The sequence below is a fragment of the Maniola jurtina genome, chromosome 25 (assembly GCF_905333055.1).
Source record: "Maniola jurtina chromosome 25, ilManJurt1.1, whole genome shotgun sequence".
Classification (NCBI taxonomy): Eukaryota; Metazoa; Arthropoda; class Insecta; order Lepidoptera; family Nymphalidae; genus Maniola; species Maniola jurtina.
Window position 1 is genome coordinate 7,081,687 of NC_060053.1, and position 16,574 is coordinate 7,098,260.

At 37.0% G+C, this 16,574-nt stretch overlaps 1 protein-coding gene across 5 annotated transcripts in view; it reads right to left on the bottom strand.

The window, feature by feature from the left end:
- The window catches only part of LOC123877961 (nephrin), a 341,522-nt gene that overhangs the window by 33,764 nt on the left and 291,184 nt on the right, over positions 1-16,574 (bottom strand). For all 5 annotated transcript variants that reach the window (XM_045924911.1, XM_045924908.1, XM_045924910.1 and 2 more), the window contains exons 12-13: positions 3,339-3,475; positions 1,346-1,499 (exon numbers count right to left, since the gene is read on the bottom strand). In XM_045924911.1, coding sequence (XP_045780867.1) covers positions 1,346-1,499; positions 3,339-3,475 — 291 coding nt within the window. The remainder of the gene's footprint in view (positions 1-1,345; positions 1,500-3,338; positions 3,476-16,574) is intronic.

The following is a 16,574-nucleotide window of genomic DNA, read 5'->3' on the forward strand; positions in this document are numbered from 1 at the left end:
TGCTACTCCATTAAAATATACCAAGCGTCAGAAAAACAATTTTACTTTATTATTTCATGGTTTATTAAGACGATTGTAGTCGGGTTTTAGTACAAATGAGTGCTCGTCTACGTATTGTGGTTGTGGTGTGGTTGTGGCACGTGTGAATTCTCCCTTAGTTTAGCTCGTAGTTTATCCTCGATCAATATGATTCCGGAGCGTGCTTGGCTTAGGAAAAGTTTATGTAGTTTTAAAGTTTGCCCCAAGAATAGTGATCATATTTTCGCGAAAATTATAATACTTAAAACAAAGTTTATAACGTTTATAACACGAACTATCAGTACCCATATTATGAATGCGAAAGTGTGTTACTAGTATAACACGAACCATCACTACCCATATTATAGATGCGAAAGTGTGTAATGTTTGATGGTTTCTTGGTTTATCCTTCAATCATTTCGCAACGGAGCAACGGTTCGACGCGATTTTTCATGAATATAGATAAAGACCTGTAGAGTGACATGGGCTACTTTTTATCCCGGAAAATCAGAGAAAACCCTAAATCAGCTAGTTATAACTAAATGAGTAATCGTAAATGTGTCATAAACTACTTGATGCCCTCGACTTTGTACGCGTGGATTTAAAAGCCCGTGGGAATCGGATCCTTTTTATCCTGTGGTTTCGGGATAAAAAGTAGTCTGTCACTCTAGGTATAGTGCATATGCAAAAAATCACGTGGATCCGTTGTACCGTTTCGATGTGATTGAAGGACAAACCAACAGAGAAACACTTTCGCAATTATAGTATGGGTAGTGATAAAGATGCTTGCTTATCAGTGAATCAGTGTCACTTCTGTTAAGTCGCCTTATACACCAGTCACATAATAATATGTCGTATTTGGTTATCAGTGACATTAGTGACAATACTTACAGTGTACATTCAGTGTAACAGTGTCGAAGAGCGGGATCTCAGTGGCACTGTTGGTCGCCTCACGTCTGTACTGTGCTTGGTTATCAGTGACATTAGTGACAATACTTACAGTGTACATTCAGTGTAACCGTTTCAAAGAACGGGATCTCAGTGGCACTGTTGGTCGCCTCATATCTGTACTGTGCTTGGGTATCAGTGACATTGGTGACAATACTTACAGTGTACATTCAATGTAACAGTTTCAAACAGCGGGATCTCAGTGGCACTGTTGGTCGCCTCACATCTGTACTGTGCTTGGGTATCAGTGACATTGGTGACAATACTTACAGTGTACATTCAATGTAACAGTTTCAAACAGCGGGATCTCAGTGGCACTGTTGGTCGCCTTACATCTGTACTGTGCTTGGGTATCAGTGACATTGGTGACAATACTTACAGTGTACATTCAATGTAACAGTTTCAAACAGCGGGATCTCAGTGGCACTGTTGGTCGCCTCACATCTGTACTGTGCTTGGTTATCAGTGACGTTGGTCAGGATTGATATCTCTGCTGATACCGACTTGTCCGTTGTTTTCGTTATTGAATGTATCTAGAAGGAAAAATAAATAATTTTACTATTTCATTTATCATACTTATAACATAAATTCTTTTGACTAAAAATCTTCTGTTATAGCTAATATCTAAAAACAGTTTTTTTTAATAAGTTTATAAGTAACCAAAATTAATATGTAATTCTTATAATATGTCGCTAAGTTACTTATCAACGCTGATATTTGTTAAAAATTGTATGGTCATTTTCGACAACTAACAATGTTGCTAAGTATTTTATCGACCGATTACAGCTAGCTTGATTATAAGTTTCGCCCATATTGTTTAATTCAAAATAAACCAGAATGAAAAAGGCTTGTTATAGTCAGTTGAATAATGACACATTTTACAAAGTTGCGATCTGTCAATCTGTCCAACTTTGACCAGACTTTTGCAGACAGTTACCTTAACGAGTGATTTAAACTACTTTTTACTAGAAATTCTACCCGGGTTTAATTATACTTAAAAAATAGTCATCTTAAAATAAGTCTTAGAATTTCTAGACTGTGAGAAAAGTTTTTGAGCAAGACATTTTTTGTAAAAGATGTCATTCTAAGCAAATTTACAAATTAGGTCTAAAAAGGCTCCATTATTATCGCCGACAGTTATAATGAAATGAATAATGACCCAACTCAAAGCGCTCGAGTTTGCTGTCTTAACAATATTTTCATGAAAAATAATGACAAACGCAATTAACAGTAGGTACGACCATTTATTTCAGAAGCCTCCAGAGTTCAACAGCTTGGACTACGGACTGCATTTCCAAAGTACGTAGATTAAAAACCAATTAGACTATTACTAGACGATGCCCGCGACTTCGTCTGCGAGGAATTAGGTTATCTTTTAAATCCCGTAGGAACTCTGCTTTTCCGGGATAAAAAGTTGCCTATGTCAATTTCCGGGACGCAAACTACCTTTATGCCAAACTTAATAAATGGGTTAAACGGGTGGATATTTAAGAATCCCGAGGGAACTCTTTGATTTTGCGGGATAAAAAGTAGCCTATCCGTCCCCGGGATGTAAGCTAACTCTGTACCAAATTTCATCTAAATCGGTTGAGCTGTTGGGTCGTGAAAAGCTAGCAGACAAACAGACAGACACACTTTCGCATTTATAATATTAATATGGATATGGATATTGATTATACCTACAAAAATCAATGATAGCCTAGTGGTTAAGAAAAGTTACCCGTAGTTAGTTTTAACAGGTACTCTTCCGCGATCTGTGTTTCCTACTAATTACAATCCGGGCATCTAAGTAAACGCGTCCCATCTTAGGCCACACCATCACTTTCCATCAGGTGTGATTGTGGTCAAGCGCTTACCTATAAAAAAATGATTGTTCTACCAGGCATGTATAAGTGATCATAGGTGCTGAGGGATTTTGATAGATATATTATGATACTAGCTGTGCCCGCGACTTCGTTCGCGTGGAATAGCTCTCAGCGCGCTTTATACAGCCACGGACGCTCAGGCGCGAGGCGTGTAGTACGTACTCTGTACGTTAAAAGTGTTCGCCGTGATTCTTTAAATTGACATAACTTTTTTATTTATGAACCGATTGACATGAAATAAACACTAAATGTTAAGTGAAGCTTCCTACAATATATTAGTGAAAACCGTATCTAAATTGAATAAGCCGTTTCTGATATTAGCGTGCACAAACACACAGACAAACAGACAAAAAAAATTTAATTACAATTTCGGGTTCAGCATCGATATAATAACAACCCCTGCTACTTTTTTTTATGTATTTCCATTGTACAGACACCACTTTTCTACAATTATACTATATATAGCTTGATTTTTTATTATATGTATAGATATAGGGTTTATCATACCTTTTTGTCATTCTTAAACCACGTCAACGTAGCCAGTGGGTTACCGCCAGATGATATGCAGGACAGCTTCTGTACCGTGCCAGCTGAGAGTGTTGTACCAGGGATGTAGCCTGTGATCATAGGTGCTGACGGCGGGTCTGAGGACAAAAAACAATGTAAATATGGAGGTTTTTTCACATATCTTAGTGAAAAGGACCAATTACATACATAGGGATAATAGAAAATGTTACAGTAAAACTAAAAGTTAGCCTAATCTTATTTGAGCTGTGCGTTGATAGATAAGTCTGTCAGTCAATTACCTTTTTCTCTTATACTTATATTTAGAAGAGGAGACTACTATGATCTGTGTACACGTCAAAATCGGGTGGGCTTCTCTAAAAATAAATGAGCACTTTCCTAATAATAAATACTTCAATAAATACTTCTAGAGGATGCCCGCGACTTCGTCCACGTGGATTTAGGTTTTTAAAGATCCCGTGGGAACTGTTTGATTTTCCGGGATAAAAAGTTGCCTATGTCAATTACAGGGACGCAAGCTACCTCGGTATCAAATTTCATACAAATTGGGAATCCCATGGGAACTCTTTGATTTTCCGAGATAAAAAGTAGCCTATCTCCGTCCCCGGGATATAAGCTAACCCTGTACCGAATTTCGTCAGAATCGGTTAAATTGTTGGGCGGTGAAAAGGTAGCAGACAGACAGACAGACACACTTTCGCATTTATAATATTAATGGATAAGTAATACCCAGTGCAATATTAAACACAAAACTGATAAATCACTGAAAACATAAATTCATTATACTTTTAAAATGTACATGTAACAAGAGTAAATTAAAAATTTATAACATCCCCGACAAGTGAAGGTAACAGTAACTAGAAAAGAGCTGATAACTTTCAAACGGCTGAACCGATTTTCTTGGATTATAGCTAAGAACACTCTCGATCAAGCCACCTTTCAAACAAAAAAAAACTAAACTAAAATCGGTTCATTAGTTTAGGCGCTACGGTGCCACAGACAGATACACAGATACACAGACACAAAGATACACAGATACACAGATACACAGATACACACATCAAACTTATAACACCCCTCTTTTTGGGTCGGGGGTTAAAAACATTACGTGTTACCTAATTTTGTTCTAAAATTTTTAAGATTACAGTAGGTACCTAGAGTTAATCTAGAGCATGTTACTCGTATGTTAAAAAGTTTTCATAACATAAAATTATGTAGGTATTCTGCTTTGTTTGTAGAGTTACTTAATTAAACACATTTTCAGAATTATGTCAGACATACCTTAACCACGCTTTGTTATTTAAGTTTTAAATTAAAAAAGATAATTAGTTTCAACATAAGTTTTCATAATTATTTTGTCCTAACAACTTTCGAAAATAATACCTACTTTTTTCAAAAAAACTTCTTCGACACTTTGGGAAACTAGTTAAAAGTTTATATAAGATTAAAATTCTGTCTGATATTCTTTAAAAGTTAACCAGCCAAAATTAGATGATTTTACTTGGAAGCTTCTAAAATTAAATTAGACTATGAAAATTTATTTTCAGGGTTCCGTAGTTAAAAAGGAAAAAGGAACCCTTATAGGATCACTTCTTTATCTATCTGTCGTGTCTGTCAAGACAAGGGAATCAAAACATATAGGGTACTTCCCGTTGAGCTTTAACAGGGCTCTCTCCGTCACTTACTCCATACAATCGTAGTCCCAATTTCATTTGAATATTAAGCAACCAAAGTCCATGGAATTTTGGTGACATATTATAGAAACTAATATCTGTGTCTGTGATGTTTTAGATTTTTCTAAAAATATGTAGTTTTAAAATTACAGGGGCTCAAAGATTTGTATGAGAATTTTTAAGACCACGTAACTTTGAAACTGAATATTTTAACGGAAATCTGTAAAACCACAGGCATAGACATTAGTTCCCGGAACGTTTCTACAAAATTCCATTGAGTATGATTGGTTAGTATTCCAATGAGAGACGAACTACGTTTGTATGGAGCGAGTGACGGAGAGACCTCTCTTAATCATGAAATTTGGTTAGGTCAGGTTGCGCTTTGAGGTTAGTTTCACAAACACATGCGGCTTACAAAAGTGGTAGTAGGTACTTTAAAGATATGTCTAAGTTTTTTTTTTTTTATTCACTATAGGTAAGCGCTTGACCACAATCACACCTGATGGAAAGTGATGATGTGGTCTAAGTTGGGACGCGTTTACCTAGAAGGTGCCTATTCACTCTTGTTTTAAAGATAAACTAAGTACATAAGAATAGCTTTTACGCACGCACTCAGATTATTAACTAGGACACTCCACCCTCACAGAGAATACCATATGATAGAGGGCTCAAAGTAAACAGCCGCCATACGCTATCATGTATAATTGGACGCATCGCGGTATGTGCGAGTATATTATCTCCTATCCTATTTTTTTACGGTTCCGTAACTGAAAAGGAAAAACGGAACCCTTATAGGATCACTTTGTTGTCTGTCTGTCCGTCGTGTCTGTCAAGAAAACCTATAGGGTACTTCCCGTTGACCTAGAAGCATGAAATTTGGCAGGTAGGTAGGTCTTATAGCATAAGTACAGGAATAAATCTGAAAACTGCGAATGGTTACATTTAAAAAAAATTAAATGTGTGTGTTAACTCTACCAAGTGGGGTATCATATGAAATGGCTTCACGTATACATTCTAAAACAGATTTTTATTTATTTTTATGTATGATAGTTTTTGATTTATCGTGGAAAATGTTGGAATAAATTCCCGAGTACGGAACCCTCAGTGCGCGAGTCTGACTCGTATAAGGGTTCCATTTTTTCCTTTTGAGGTACGGAACCCAAAAATTGGACGCACCGCACTGTATACGAGTATATCCTCTTTCCTATTATCCTCTATGTGCGAGCGTATCCTCTATCATCGGAGGATATGACGGGGATCTCCTGTTTTCTGTAAAAAGCGGGTTTTCTTCCATAAACAATGGCACAGCGTAACGATGTCGCCATTTGATCCTAGAAAATATGACAGCTGGTACACTCGGATACGGATTTCGGTCGTGGATTGTGGAGTAATTGAAGATTATATCACTAGCTCTCTCTTTGATTTGATGGAACTCTTTGATTTTCCGGGATAAAAAGTACCTAGCCTATGTGCTAAACCAGGATAATATCTCCATTCCAAATTTCAGTCAAATACGGCCAGTAGTTTTTGCGTGAAGGAGTAACAAACATACACACACATACACACAAACTTTCGCCTTTATAATATTAGTGTGATTTGTTGCTGGAGTGTGTTCTGAATGAATCGTTAAGGTTACGTGTATTGTAATATTTTTAACTAGCTAACGCCCGCGACTTCGTCCGCGTGGATTTAGGTTTTTCGAAATCCCGTAGGAACTCTTTGGTTTTCCGGGATAAAAAGTAGCCTATGTGCTAAACCAGAATAATATCTACCTCCATTCCAAATTTCAGTTAAATACGTCCAGTAGTTTTTGCGTCAAGGAGTAACAAACATACACACACACAACTTTCGCCTTTATAATATTAGTGTGATTTGTTGCTGGAGTGTGTTCTGAATGAATCGTTAAGGTTACGTGTATTGTAATATTTTTAACTAGCTAACGCCCGCGACTTCGTCCGCGTGGATTTAGGTTTTTCGAAATCCCGTAGGAACTCTTTGGTTTTCCGGGATAAAAAGTAGCCTATGTGCTAAACCAGAATAATATCTACCTCCATTCCAAATTTCAGTTAAATACGTCCAGTAGTTTTTGCGTCAAGGAGTAACAAACATACACACACACAACTTTCGCCTTTATAATATTAGTGTGATTTGTTGCTGGAGTGTGTTCTGAATGAATCGTTAAGGTTACGTGTATTGTAATATTTTTAACTAGCTAACGCCCGCGACTTCGTCCGCGTGGATTTAGGTTTTTCGAAATCCCGTAGGAACTCTTTGGTTTTCCGGGATAAAAAGTAGCCTATGTGCTAAACCAGAATAATATCTACCTCCATTCCAAATTTCAGTTAAATACGTCCAGTAGTTTTTGCGTCAAGGAGTAACAAACATACACACACACAACTTTCGCCTTTATAATATTAGTGTGATTTGTTGCTGGAGTGTGTTCTGAATGAATCGTTAAGGTTACGTGTATTGTAATATTTTTAATTTTAATTTTAATATTTTTGATTGAGTTACGTTTCTTTCGTTTCCTTTGTGAACAAGCTAAGTTATTAATTATAGTATTTCATTTATTGCAAGATTGTAAGTAAAAAAGATGTTACATAAATTTTAAGTAGGTACGTATCACAATCTGCCATGACATGGCGTGCAAAATTTACTATCTTTACATAACATTTTCAATAAGTACATAAAATATCATTTTTAATCAATAGAAAATTTAACAATTCAATATATAAATTAGCAAAAGAATAGGCTAGTTAAAAATATTTCAAAATTAGAGGCTAAGATTAGGGTAATAACTGTTTTGGTGTAACTAACGAAACGACATAGTCATAAGTGACTAAACTTTCAAATAAAGTTTTAAACTTAAAAAAAAGTTTTTTATTTTATTCAGATATTTTATTCAGACTAGGTCGTAGAGATCCGCTAAGAAAGGATTTTAAATAATTCAACCCCAAAGGAGGTAACATAGGGGTTTAAAGTTTGTGTAATCGACGCGCGCGAAGTCACGAGCTAAGCTAGTTTTTTAAAAGGAACTGAGACAAACGACATATTATATTAAAAAATGAAGCTAGTTTTCCCCAGAACAAATAGCAATAATTCTTAACCAAAATAAAAACAAAGAAAAGCTAAACAATACCGAAATTCCAATAAGCTTGAATCTAATAAAAATGATGATAAAATCTGAAAAGTGACATATTTATTTTATTAGAGGGTAGAATAAAAATCCCCGATAGCGGCAATATGTGGTCGAGTGTACACTGATTGGGCGGGATGCCAGGATATCGAGGTTATGTGGGTTCTCTATCTTATTACTGTAGTTTTAGAGTTCCTCATAATAATCTTCAAGTCAGTACTTTCGCACACACGCGACAATATAATCGTAAAAATAGTCATAAATCAATGTTAAACATACATATTACATACTAATATTATAAATGCGAAAGTGTGTCTGTCTGTCTGATAGCTTTTCACGGCCCGATTTTGATGAGGTATAGAGTTAGCTTACATCCTGAGGGCGAACATAAGCTACTTTTTATCCCGGAAAATCTAAGAGTTCCCACGGGGTTCTTAAAACCTATATATATATTATACCTATTATAATAAAATTTATTTATACATACTTTCTAATAGATTATACTATTAGAAAGTGTGTCGGTCTGTCTGTTACGCTTTCACGGAAAGTTAGTACAGAGACATCAAAGGGATCCGGAGACTTACATAGACGACTACTATCACGAAATATCAGGATTATAACGAAATTTTCAAAAACATAAATCCTCGTGAACCTAGCCGAAGGCCCATCATCTAGTACCTAATATGAAAATGTAATAAACTGTAGGTTTGTACGAATATTAGATTAAATAAGTCTCCAAACAAACATTGGTATTTGAACACGACGCCCGCTGTCACAGTATTGTAATCATTATAATGGAAACAGTGTACTAAGGCATCCTACACTATTCAGACCGAGGTAAGATGGTGCTGAATAAATAATACAATAGCAGGTTGAAAAATTATGTTACTAGTGACCCGACCCGGCTTTACACGGGTAGCTTATTAGAATTTTCATAGGGATCTCTAATTAAAAAAAAAATATATAGCCTATATGTTACTCAGGAATAATGTAGCTTTCTACTAGTGAAAGATTTTTGAAAATCGGTTCAGTAGTTTCCGAGATTACCCCCTGCAAACAAACTTACAAACTGTATCTTTATAAGTAATAGTAAGTATGTATAGAAGTGCACATGTAGATATTATAGATTTATATCGTTGTCTAAATATTAAATAACATCCCCTCTTTTTGAGTCGGGGGTTAAAAAGGAAGGTGGTTGACTGACTGACTGATCTATCAATGCACTACTGAATGTATTGGCTGAAAGGCTTATTGCAGTATCTCTAACTACACTTATTCCCTATTTTCCCCTAATTGAATATTGCGCGCGTTTGTTTATGCGCTCTAATTATCCAGTTCCCATCATCCCGGTAATCGGATTAGGGAACAATGTTAATCTTTGATAAGGACGGCTTAGGCTGGTAGGTGTTAAGCGAGCTTTGTGGTTAGACATCCTTACTGAGGAATATCAAGTTTATAGCTAAATCGAATCAATCGAATTTTTTAAAAATATCTAGGTATTAAGCACGGGAATCTTCTGTTCCCTCACTCACATAGTCACCAACGGAAACTCCAAGAGTATAAATATGTATAATATTATTTACGCATTATTAGCGACTTAATCAATGTCTTAATTAATGTTTGTAGTGCGCCTTATTCCCTATTTCCCCCTAATTGAATATTACGCGCGTTTGTTTATGCGCTCTAATTATCCAGTTCCCATCATCCCGGTAATCGGATTAGGGAACTATGTTAATCTTTGATAAGGACGGCTTAGGCTGGTAGGTATTAAGCGAGCTTTGTGGTTAGAGATCCGTAGTGGGGAGTACAAGTTTATATTCAGCGCACTTGTTCTGTACGGCTTCATGATCCTTTGAAAGGGGTCACGGCCCTCAAAAGTATATCACTAGTCACTACCCATATTACTTTTATACATGACATACATCAAATCTTTGAAAAGAGCAACCGCCGAGTTTCTTGCTGGTTCTTCTCGGTAGTAAAGGCACTACGAACCAGTGGTAAATGAATTTGACGATTCAAAAGTACTTATAATTGAAAAAAAATATTTTTGATTGATATAATTGTAAATGCAAAATTGTGCTTATGTGTTTGTTCGTCAAACTTCAAACTTGAGATTTTGCATTTATTATTGACGACTTTGTTTGCGTGGATTACACAAATTTCAAACCCCTATTTTACCCTCTTGGGGGTGAATTTTCAAAAATCCTTTCTTATCGGATATATACTTCATAATAGCCGCATGTCAAATTTCAGTCCGATTTGTGGAATAGTTTGAGCTGTGCATTGATAAATTTGTCAGTCATTCACCTTTTTTTTAAAACATAATACTAGCTTATACCTGCGACTTCGTTCGCGTGGACTACACAGATTTCAAACCTTTCAAACCCCTATTTTACCCCCTAAGGAGTTAAATTTTCAAAAATCCTTTCTTATTGGATGTTTACGCCGCATGCCAAACAGTCCAATCTGTCCAGTAGTTTGAGCTTTGCGTTAATAGATCAGTCAGCCATTTTTCTCTTTTATATATTTCGATTAAGAGGGCTCTCTCCGTCACTCGCTTCATACAATCGTAGTTCCAATTTCATTTGAATATTAAGCAACCAAAGTCCATGAAATTTTGCAGACATATTCTAGAAACTAATACCTATGTCTGTGGTGTTCCAGATTTCTGTTAAAATATTCGGTTTCAAAGTTACGCGGTCTTAAAAATTTTCATACAAATCTTTGAGCCCCTGTAATTTTAAAACTACATATTTTTAGAAAAATCTAAAACACCACAGACACAGATATTAGTTTCTAGAATATGTCTGCAAAATTTCATGGACTTTGGTTGCTTAATATTCAAATGAAATTGGAACTACGATTGTATGAAACCAGTGACGGAGAGAGCCCTGTTAATATACGACTACAATGTCGATTTCCACTAAGATAAGATTTTTAGACATTCCTCCCAAGCGAAGCTGAGGCGAGTCGAGTATTATAATATTCCTTAAAACAACTTAAATAATATACGAGTGCAAATTAAAACAACAACATTAGCAAAATTTAATTCTTGCCCGGGACAGCTCGAACTCCGTGCGTTTTAATTAAATAACGCTATCTCTATCTAGCGTACGCTAAATCCGGTATAGGCCGTCCCTGTCACCGATATCGATTCAATCTTTAACCCGATTTGTTGAGGCGTGTGGAGACGGCCTAACGCCCAAAGGTCTCGTCCCCACTCGACCGTGGTTAATTGGTCCTTTATTGCTTCTTAAACTCTGCGTTTAATGTAATACTGGTCCTTGTACTAAGATATTTCTTGTTGGTTCTTGGTAGGAAGGGTTTCGAGCAATTACTTCACTACCCATAATATAAAAGCAAAAGTGTTTTGTTTGTTGATTGATTAGTTATTAGATGACGCAACGGATCGAAGTAGTTTTTGGGTGGATATAGTAAAACACCTGCCCGGCTAGCATGGGCAGTAGATAAAAATTATATCCGCCGATTATATCCACTGATGTCATAGAAATCAGTGGATATAACGGGAATATAATTTTTATATCGGGCTGGAGTGACATAGTACTTTTTCATCTCAGAAAATCAAAGAGTTCCCACAGAATTTTTCAACGAAAAACTACAAAGTTACGGACAGCAATTCTATTTGGTACAGGTATAACTCGCATCCTGGAAATGAATCTACCCAAGCTACTTTTTTCCCGGGAAAGCAAAGAGTTCCCGCTGAAACTAATCATAGTTTCTGAGATTAGTGTACAAACGCAAAACTAATGCAATCGAGATTAGAATTCGAGATTATAGAAGACTTCTTTTATCATAGTGTCGATTAGGTAATAACCCAGGGTTGCCTCGGCCGAGCACGTCCCGCTCATTACATTAATGAGCATGCGGACGGCGCATGAATTAATTGCTCAGCTATAACTGTGGCAACCCTGACGTCGTTTTAACGCTTTTTGTCACTATGTCACTCTCCAGGCCTTTACTATATTTGTGCAAAAAATCACGTTGATCCGTTGCTCCATTGCGGCGTGATTGAAGGACAAACCAATGAACAAACACACTTTCGTATTTTTAATATAGGTACCAAATTGCCCCTGCCGGGAAACGAACCCAAAAACCACCCATTTGTAAGACCACAGCGCTCACCACTGTGCTAGGGAGGTTTAACCATAGTGTTGAATAGGTAATAACCCAGGGCTGCCTCGGCCGAGCACGTCCCGCTCATTACATTAATGAGCATGCGGACGGCGCATGAATTAATTGCTCAGCTATAATTGTGGCAACCCTGACGTCGTTTGAACACTTTTTCGCCGTCACCGCATTCGGGAGTCAAGCGACGTTTGGACTGGCTTGGAATAAGATGGGATAAAACTATAAAGTGTATTTAAGTTACTATGTACTCTAAGATGGAAGCGGGCTTAGTGGAATAGCTGATGCTCTAAGCGTAGACGTAGCGCGTAACATTGCGTTGTAATGTATGGAACTGTATGAGACATGGCATACCGCTTGCGTGGCGTGAACGTTCGCGTAGACGTAATGCGTGCAGTTATGTCTACGGATTCACGCGCGTCACAAGCAAGTGTCACTTTTGGTGTAAATCGGCTTTTAGTCGAGCGTTATGCCTGTAGTACTATATAAGGTCTAACGAGCTTTAAATCCGTAAAGCTCGTGTAAAACCAGCATTACATAGAAAAAGAAATTACTTCCCCAATATTTTATTCATTATACAAGCAAGGAAACGTGTAGGTACATAATTAAGACATGAAAAGCCTTTGATCTTATGCTTTACCAGCGTTTAAGCGTTCTGCAGCGCAAACTTGTTATCTGGGGTGTCATTAATCATATTTTTGGAGTGTGGCCCAATATATAAGGTATAGCGATGTGGGAAAACCGCTAAACTACGATTTCCTAGGAGAGCGCTTACCGTAATGTAGCGTCGGGTATAGAAACAAGACAGCGTGGTATTCTATGGATAACGTTTGACGAAATAGCCTTCATCACTTGACGCTACATTGCGGCCGCTACGTAGCAAGACCGCTTAAAAAAATAGCGAGCAAAAGAGCATGAGTAACGCGTACCTAGCACATAGCGGCACATACTACATAGATAAAACTCAAACAAAACGGTCTGTTACCTAAATATATATATATATATATATATATATATATATATATATATATATATATATATATATATATATATATATATAAAAGGAAAAGACTGACTGACTGTTTAATCCAAACAGTCAACTCGCTCGGTTTTTTTCATCTATTATCTAAATGTTTAAAAGGAAAAAGTGACTGACAATGTATCTACCCACAGTTCAAACTACTGGACGGATCGAGCTGAAATTTTGCATGCAGATAGCTATTATGACATAGAAATCCGTTAAAAAAGGATTTTTGAAAATTCAACCCCAAATGGGTTAAAGAGTTGTGTAGCGGATGAAGTCGCGGGCACAAGTTAATCAGTTTATAGACGTCTCTGTAGTTGAATAGGTAAATAAAAAGAAATAAAAAACTCTAGAGCGTTTAAATTGCACCAAACCCATTAGGAATGACCCAGCAAAAAGAAACATTCAGAATAGAACGGAATAGATCGAAAACATGTGCTTTAGTACAAGCAACTAGATCGCTCAGTTTCCTTCATCTATTATTTGATGATAAGCTTCATATTTCGTATTTACACGTGATCAACCCATTTCCGCCTCACTACTGAGTACGGGTCTCCTCTCAGAATGAGAAGGGTTTAGGCCATAGTCTGCCACGCTGGGCCCAATGCGGATTGGCAGACTTCACACACCTTTGAGAACATGGAGAACTCTCAGGCATGCAGGTTTCCTCACGATGTTTTCCTTCACCGTTAAAGCAAGTGATATTTAATTGCTGAAAACGCACATAACTGAAAAGTTAGTGATGCGTGCCCGGGATCGAACCCCCGACCTCCGATTAGGAGGCGGACGTTCTAACCACTAGACTATCACAGCTTACACATAACTACACGTAACTTGCTTGAAATCACGACAATTTAATGGCTTATTTTTGCGCAAAGAATCAGCGTGGCTGTTTATTCCAAGCGGGCATGATTCGTACAGACTATAAGTTAGCTAAACATTCAATTGTACTCAATATTATACAGAGAGAGAGAACATTTTTACTATTAAAAACATGTTTGCAGTATACAAGCAATAGAAGTAAAAAAACTAAACTTTTCACGTTCAGCGATAGAAGTAAATAGCTTTTGAGGGTACAGAGTTAGCTTATATCCCGGGGCAGGACATAGGCAACGTTTAATCCCGGAAAATCAAAGAGCTCCCACGGGATTTTTATAAATACCTAAATTCACGCGAACGGCTACTTTTTTTCTTATTATGATTGTCAATAAGCTACTACTTCTACGATCTAGCCAAAATTCATGACTAGAAAAGTTTAATTTTAACCTTATACATATAAGTTATATATTATGTCTAAGAAATTTTCCATTGACGCATATTAGTTTTTCTTGAATATAGATACACTTTGTTCACGTGTTCTTTCATCACCTACCTACTTAGTACGGAGCTGATAACTTTGAAACGGCTGAACCGATTTTCTTGGATTATAGCTAAGAACACTCTCGATCAAGCCACTTTTCAAACAAAAAAAAAAACTAAATTAAAATCGGTTCATTAGTTTAGGAGCTACGATGCCACAGACAGATACACAGATACACACGTCAAACTTATAACACCCCTCTTTTTGGGTCGGGGGTTAAAAATTTCTTCCAGACTGCACGGTAATTTCCTTGCATAAGTAATACATGGTATTACTTCCGCTTTCCATGCATATTAAACCGCATCTTCTACTTAGCTTACATCACCCGTATTTATATCCGGCTAAATTCACTTAGTTGATACTATCTGAGGCCATAGTTGGTACGAGACAGCGCTATGGTGAGTGCAGTGGAAGAAAGAGATTGCCTTTTTTTTTCTCTCTCTCGTCTGGCTTTACAAAGATTAGCCAATGTCAAGTTTGTAGTTATTTGTAACAAGTTAGGGAAACTATACAAGTATGGATCTCGTCAGTGCCGGTGCCCGCCGACACACGCGCAGCACCTCCCTAGAGCGCTTCCCAGTCAGTTTTAACAAAAAAAAAAAAAAAAACACTCCAAAAAGGCAGAACACGCCCGCCAGCTAACACCAACACAGACGAAGTCCTCCCATTGCCATAGCACACTTCACACTAATATTATAAAGGCGAAAGTTTGCGTGTATGTATGTGTATGTTTGTTACTCCTTCACGCAAAAACCACTGGACGGATTTGGTTGGAATTCGGAATGGAGATAGATAATATCCTGGATTAGCACATAGGCTACTTTTTATCCCGGAAAATCAAAGAGTTACCACGGGATTTTATAAACCTAAATCCACGTGGACGAAGTCGCGGGCATCAGCTAGTGAATTTATGATATCTCATTTAAAAATGTACATAGATTAAGTTATAATAAAATAGATGCCCCATTTACTCATAGTCCCGGTGGAGCTTCGAAATAGCACTTTAAAATACGTCACAGCCACGTTCGGCGGCCATGTTGGAAAAGTACGGGAAATATGATAATTTCGCGCGGACGTCCGGTGCGGTTGTTTATGCGCTCTCTTAGTTTTAAAACAAAAAAAAATAGAGTTTTCAGTCTAGTTTTTGTGTATGTTTAAAACTAATTTTAGCTAGAACAATAGTCCTTGCGGCCACCTGCAAACCTATACATCAATATCTGTATGCATAAAAGGAAAAACTGACTGATTGACTGACTGACTGAGGTGAAAATTCTGTCTTATTCTTTTGAATATTACGTATACAAAATAACCACACTGACACCACATTATCCATATCCATATCGCATCTGTGCAAAGCCTGGTGGGAAGCTAGTCTGAGTATACACAAGTGTAAATTAAAAATTTATTACACCCCCGACAAGTGAAGGTTACGAAGACCTGATAACTTTCAAACGGCTGACGGCTGAATCGATTTTCTTGGACTATTCCGCGCCTACGATCTAAAGTATCTGAGTTTTCCAAAACATCATTTTCAAATAAATAATTATGTATTTAGGCAACGTCCATCTTGACAGCTTGACATTTGTCTATTGACATAATATTATGAACCTAACGGTTATCTAACCTTCTTTTCTACAAGAAAACTAGAAAAGAGCTGATAACTCTTAAACGGCTGAACCAATTTTTTTGGATTATAGCTAAGAACACTCTCGATCAAGCCACCTTTCAAACAAAAAAAAGTAAATTAAATCGGTTCATTCGTTTAGGCGCCACAGACAGATACACAGATACACACGTCAAACTTATAACACCCCTCTTTTTGGGTCGGGGGTTAAAAAGGAAAGGTGACGGTGGCTCTCTTCTATAATCGGTTCATTCG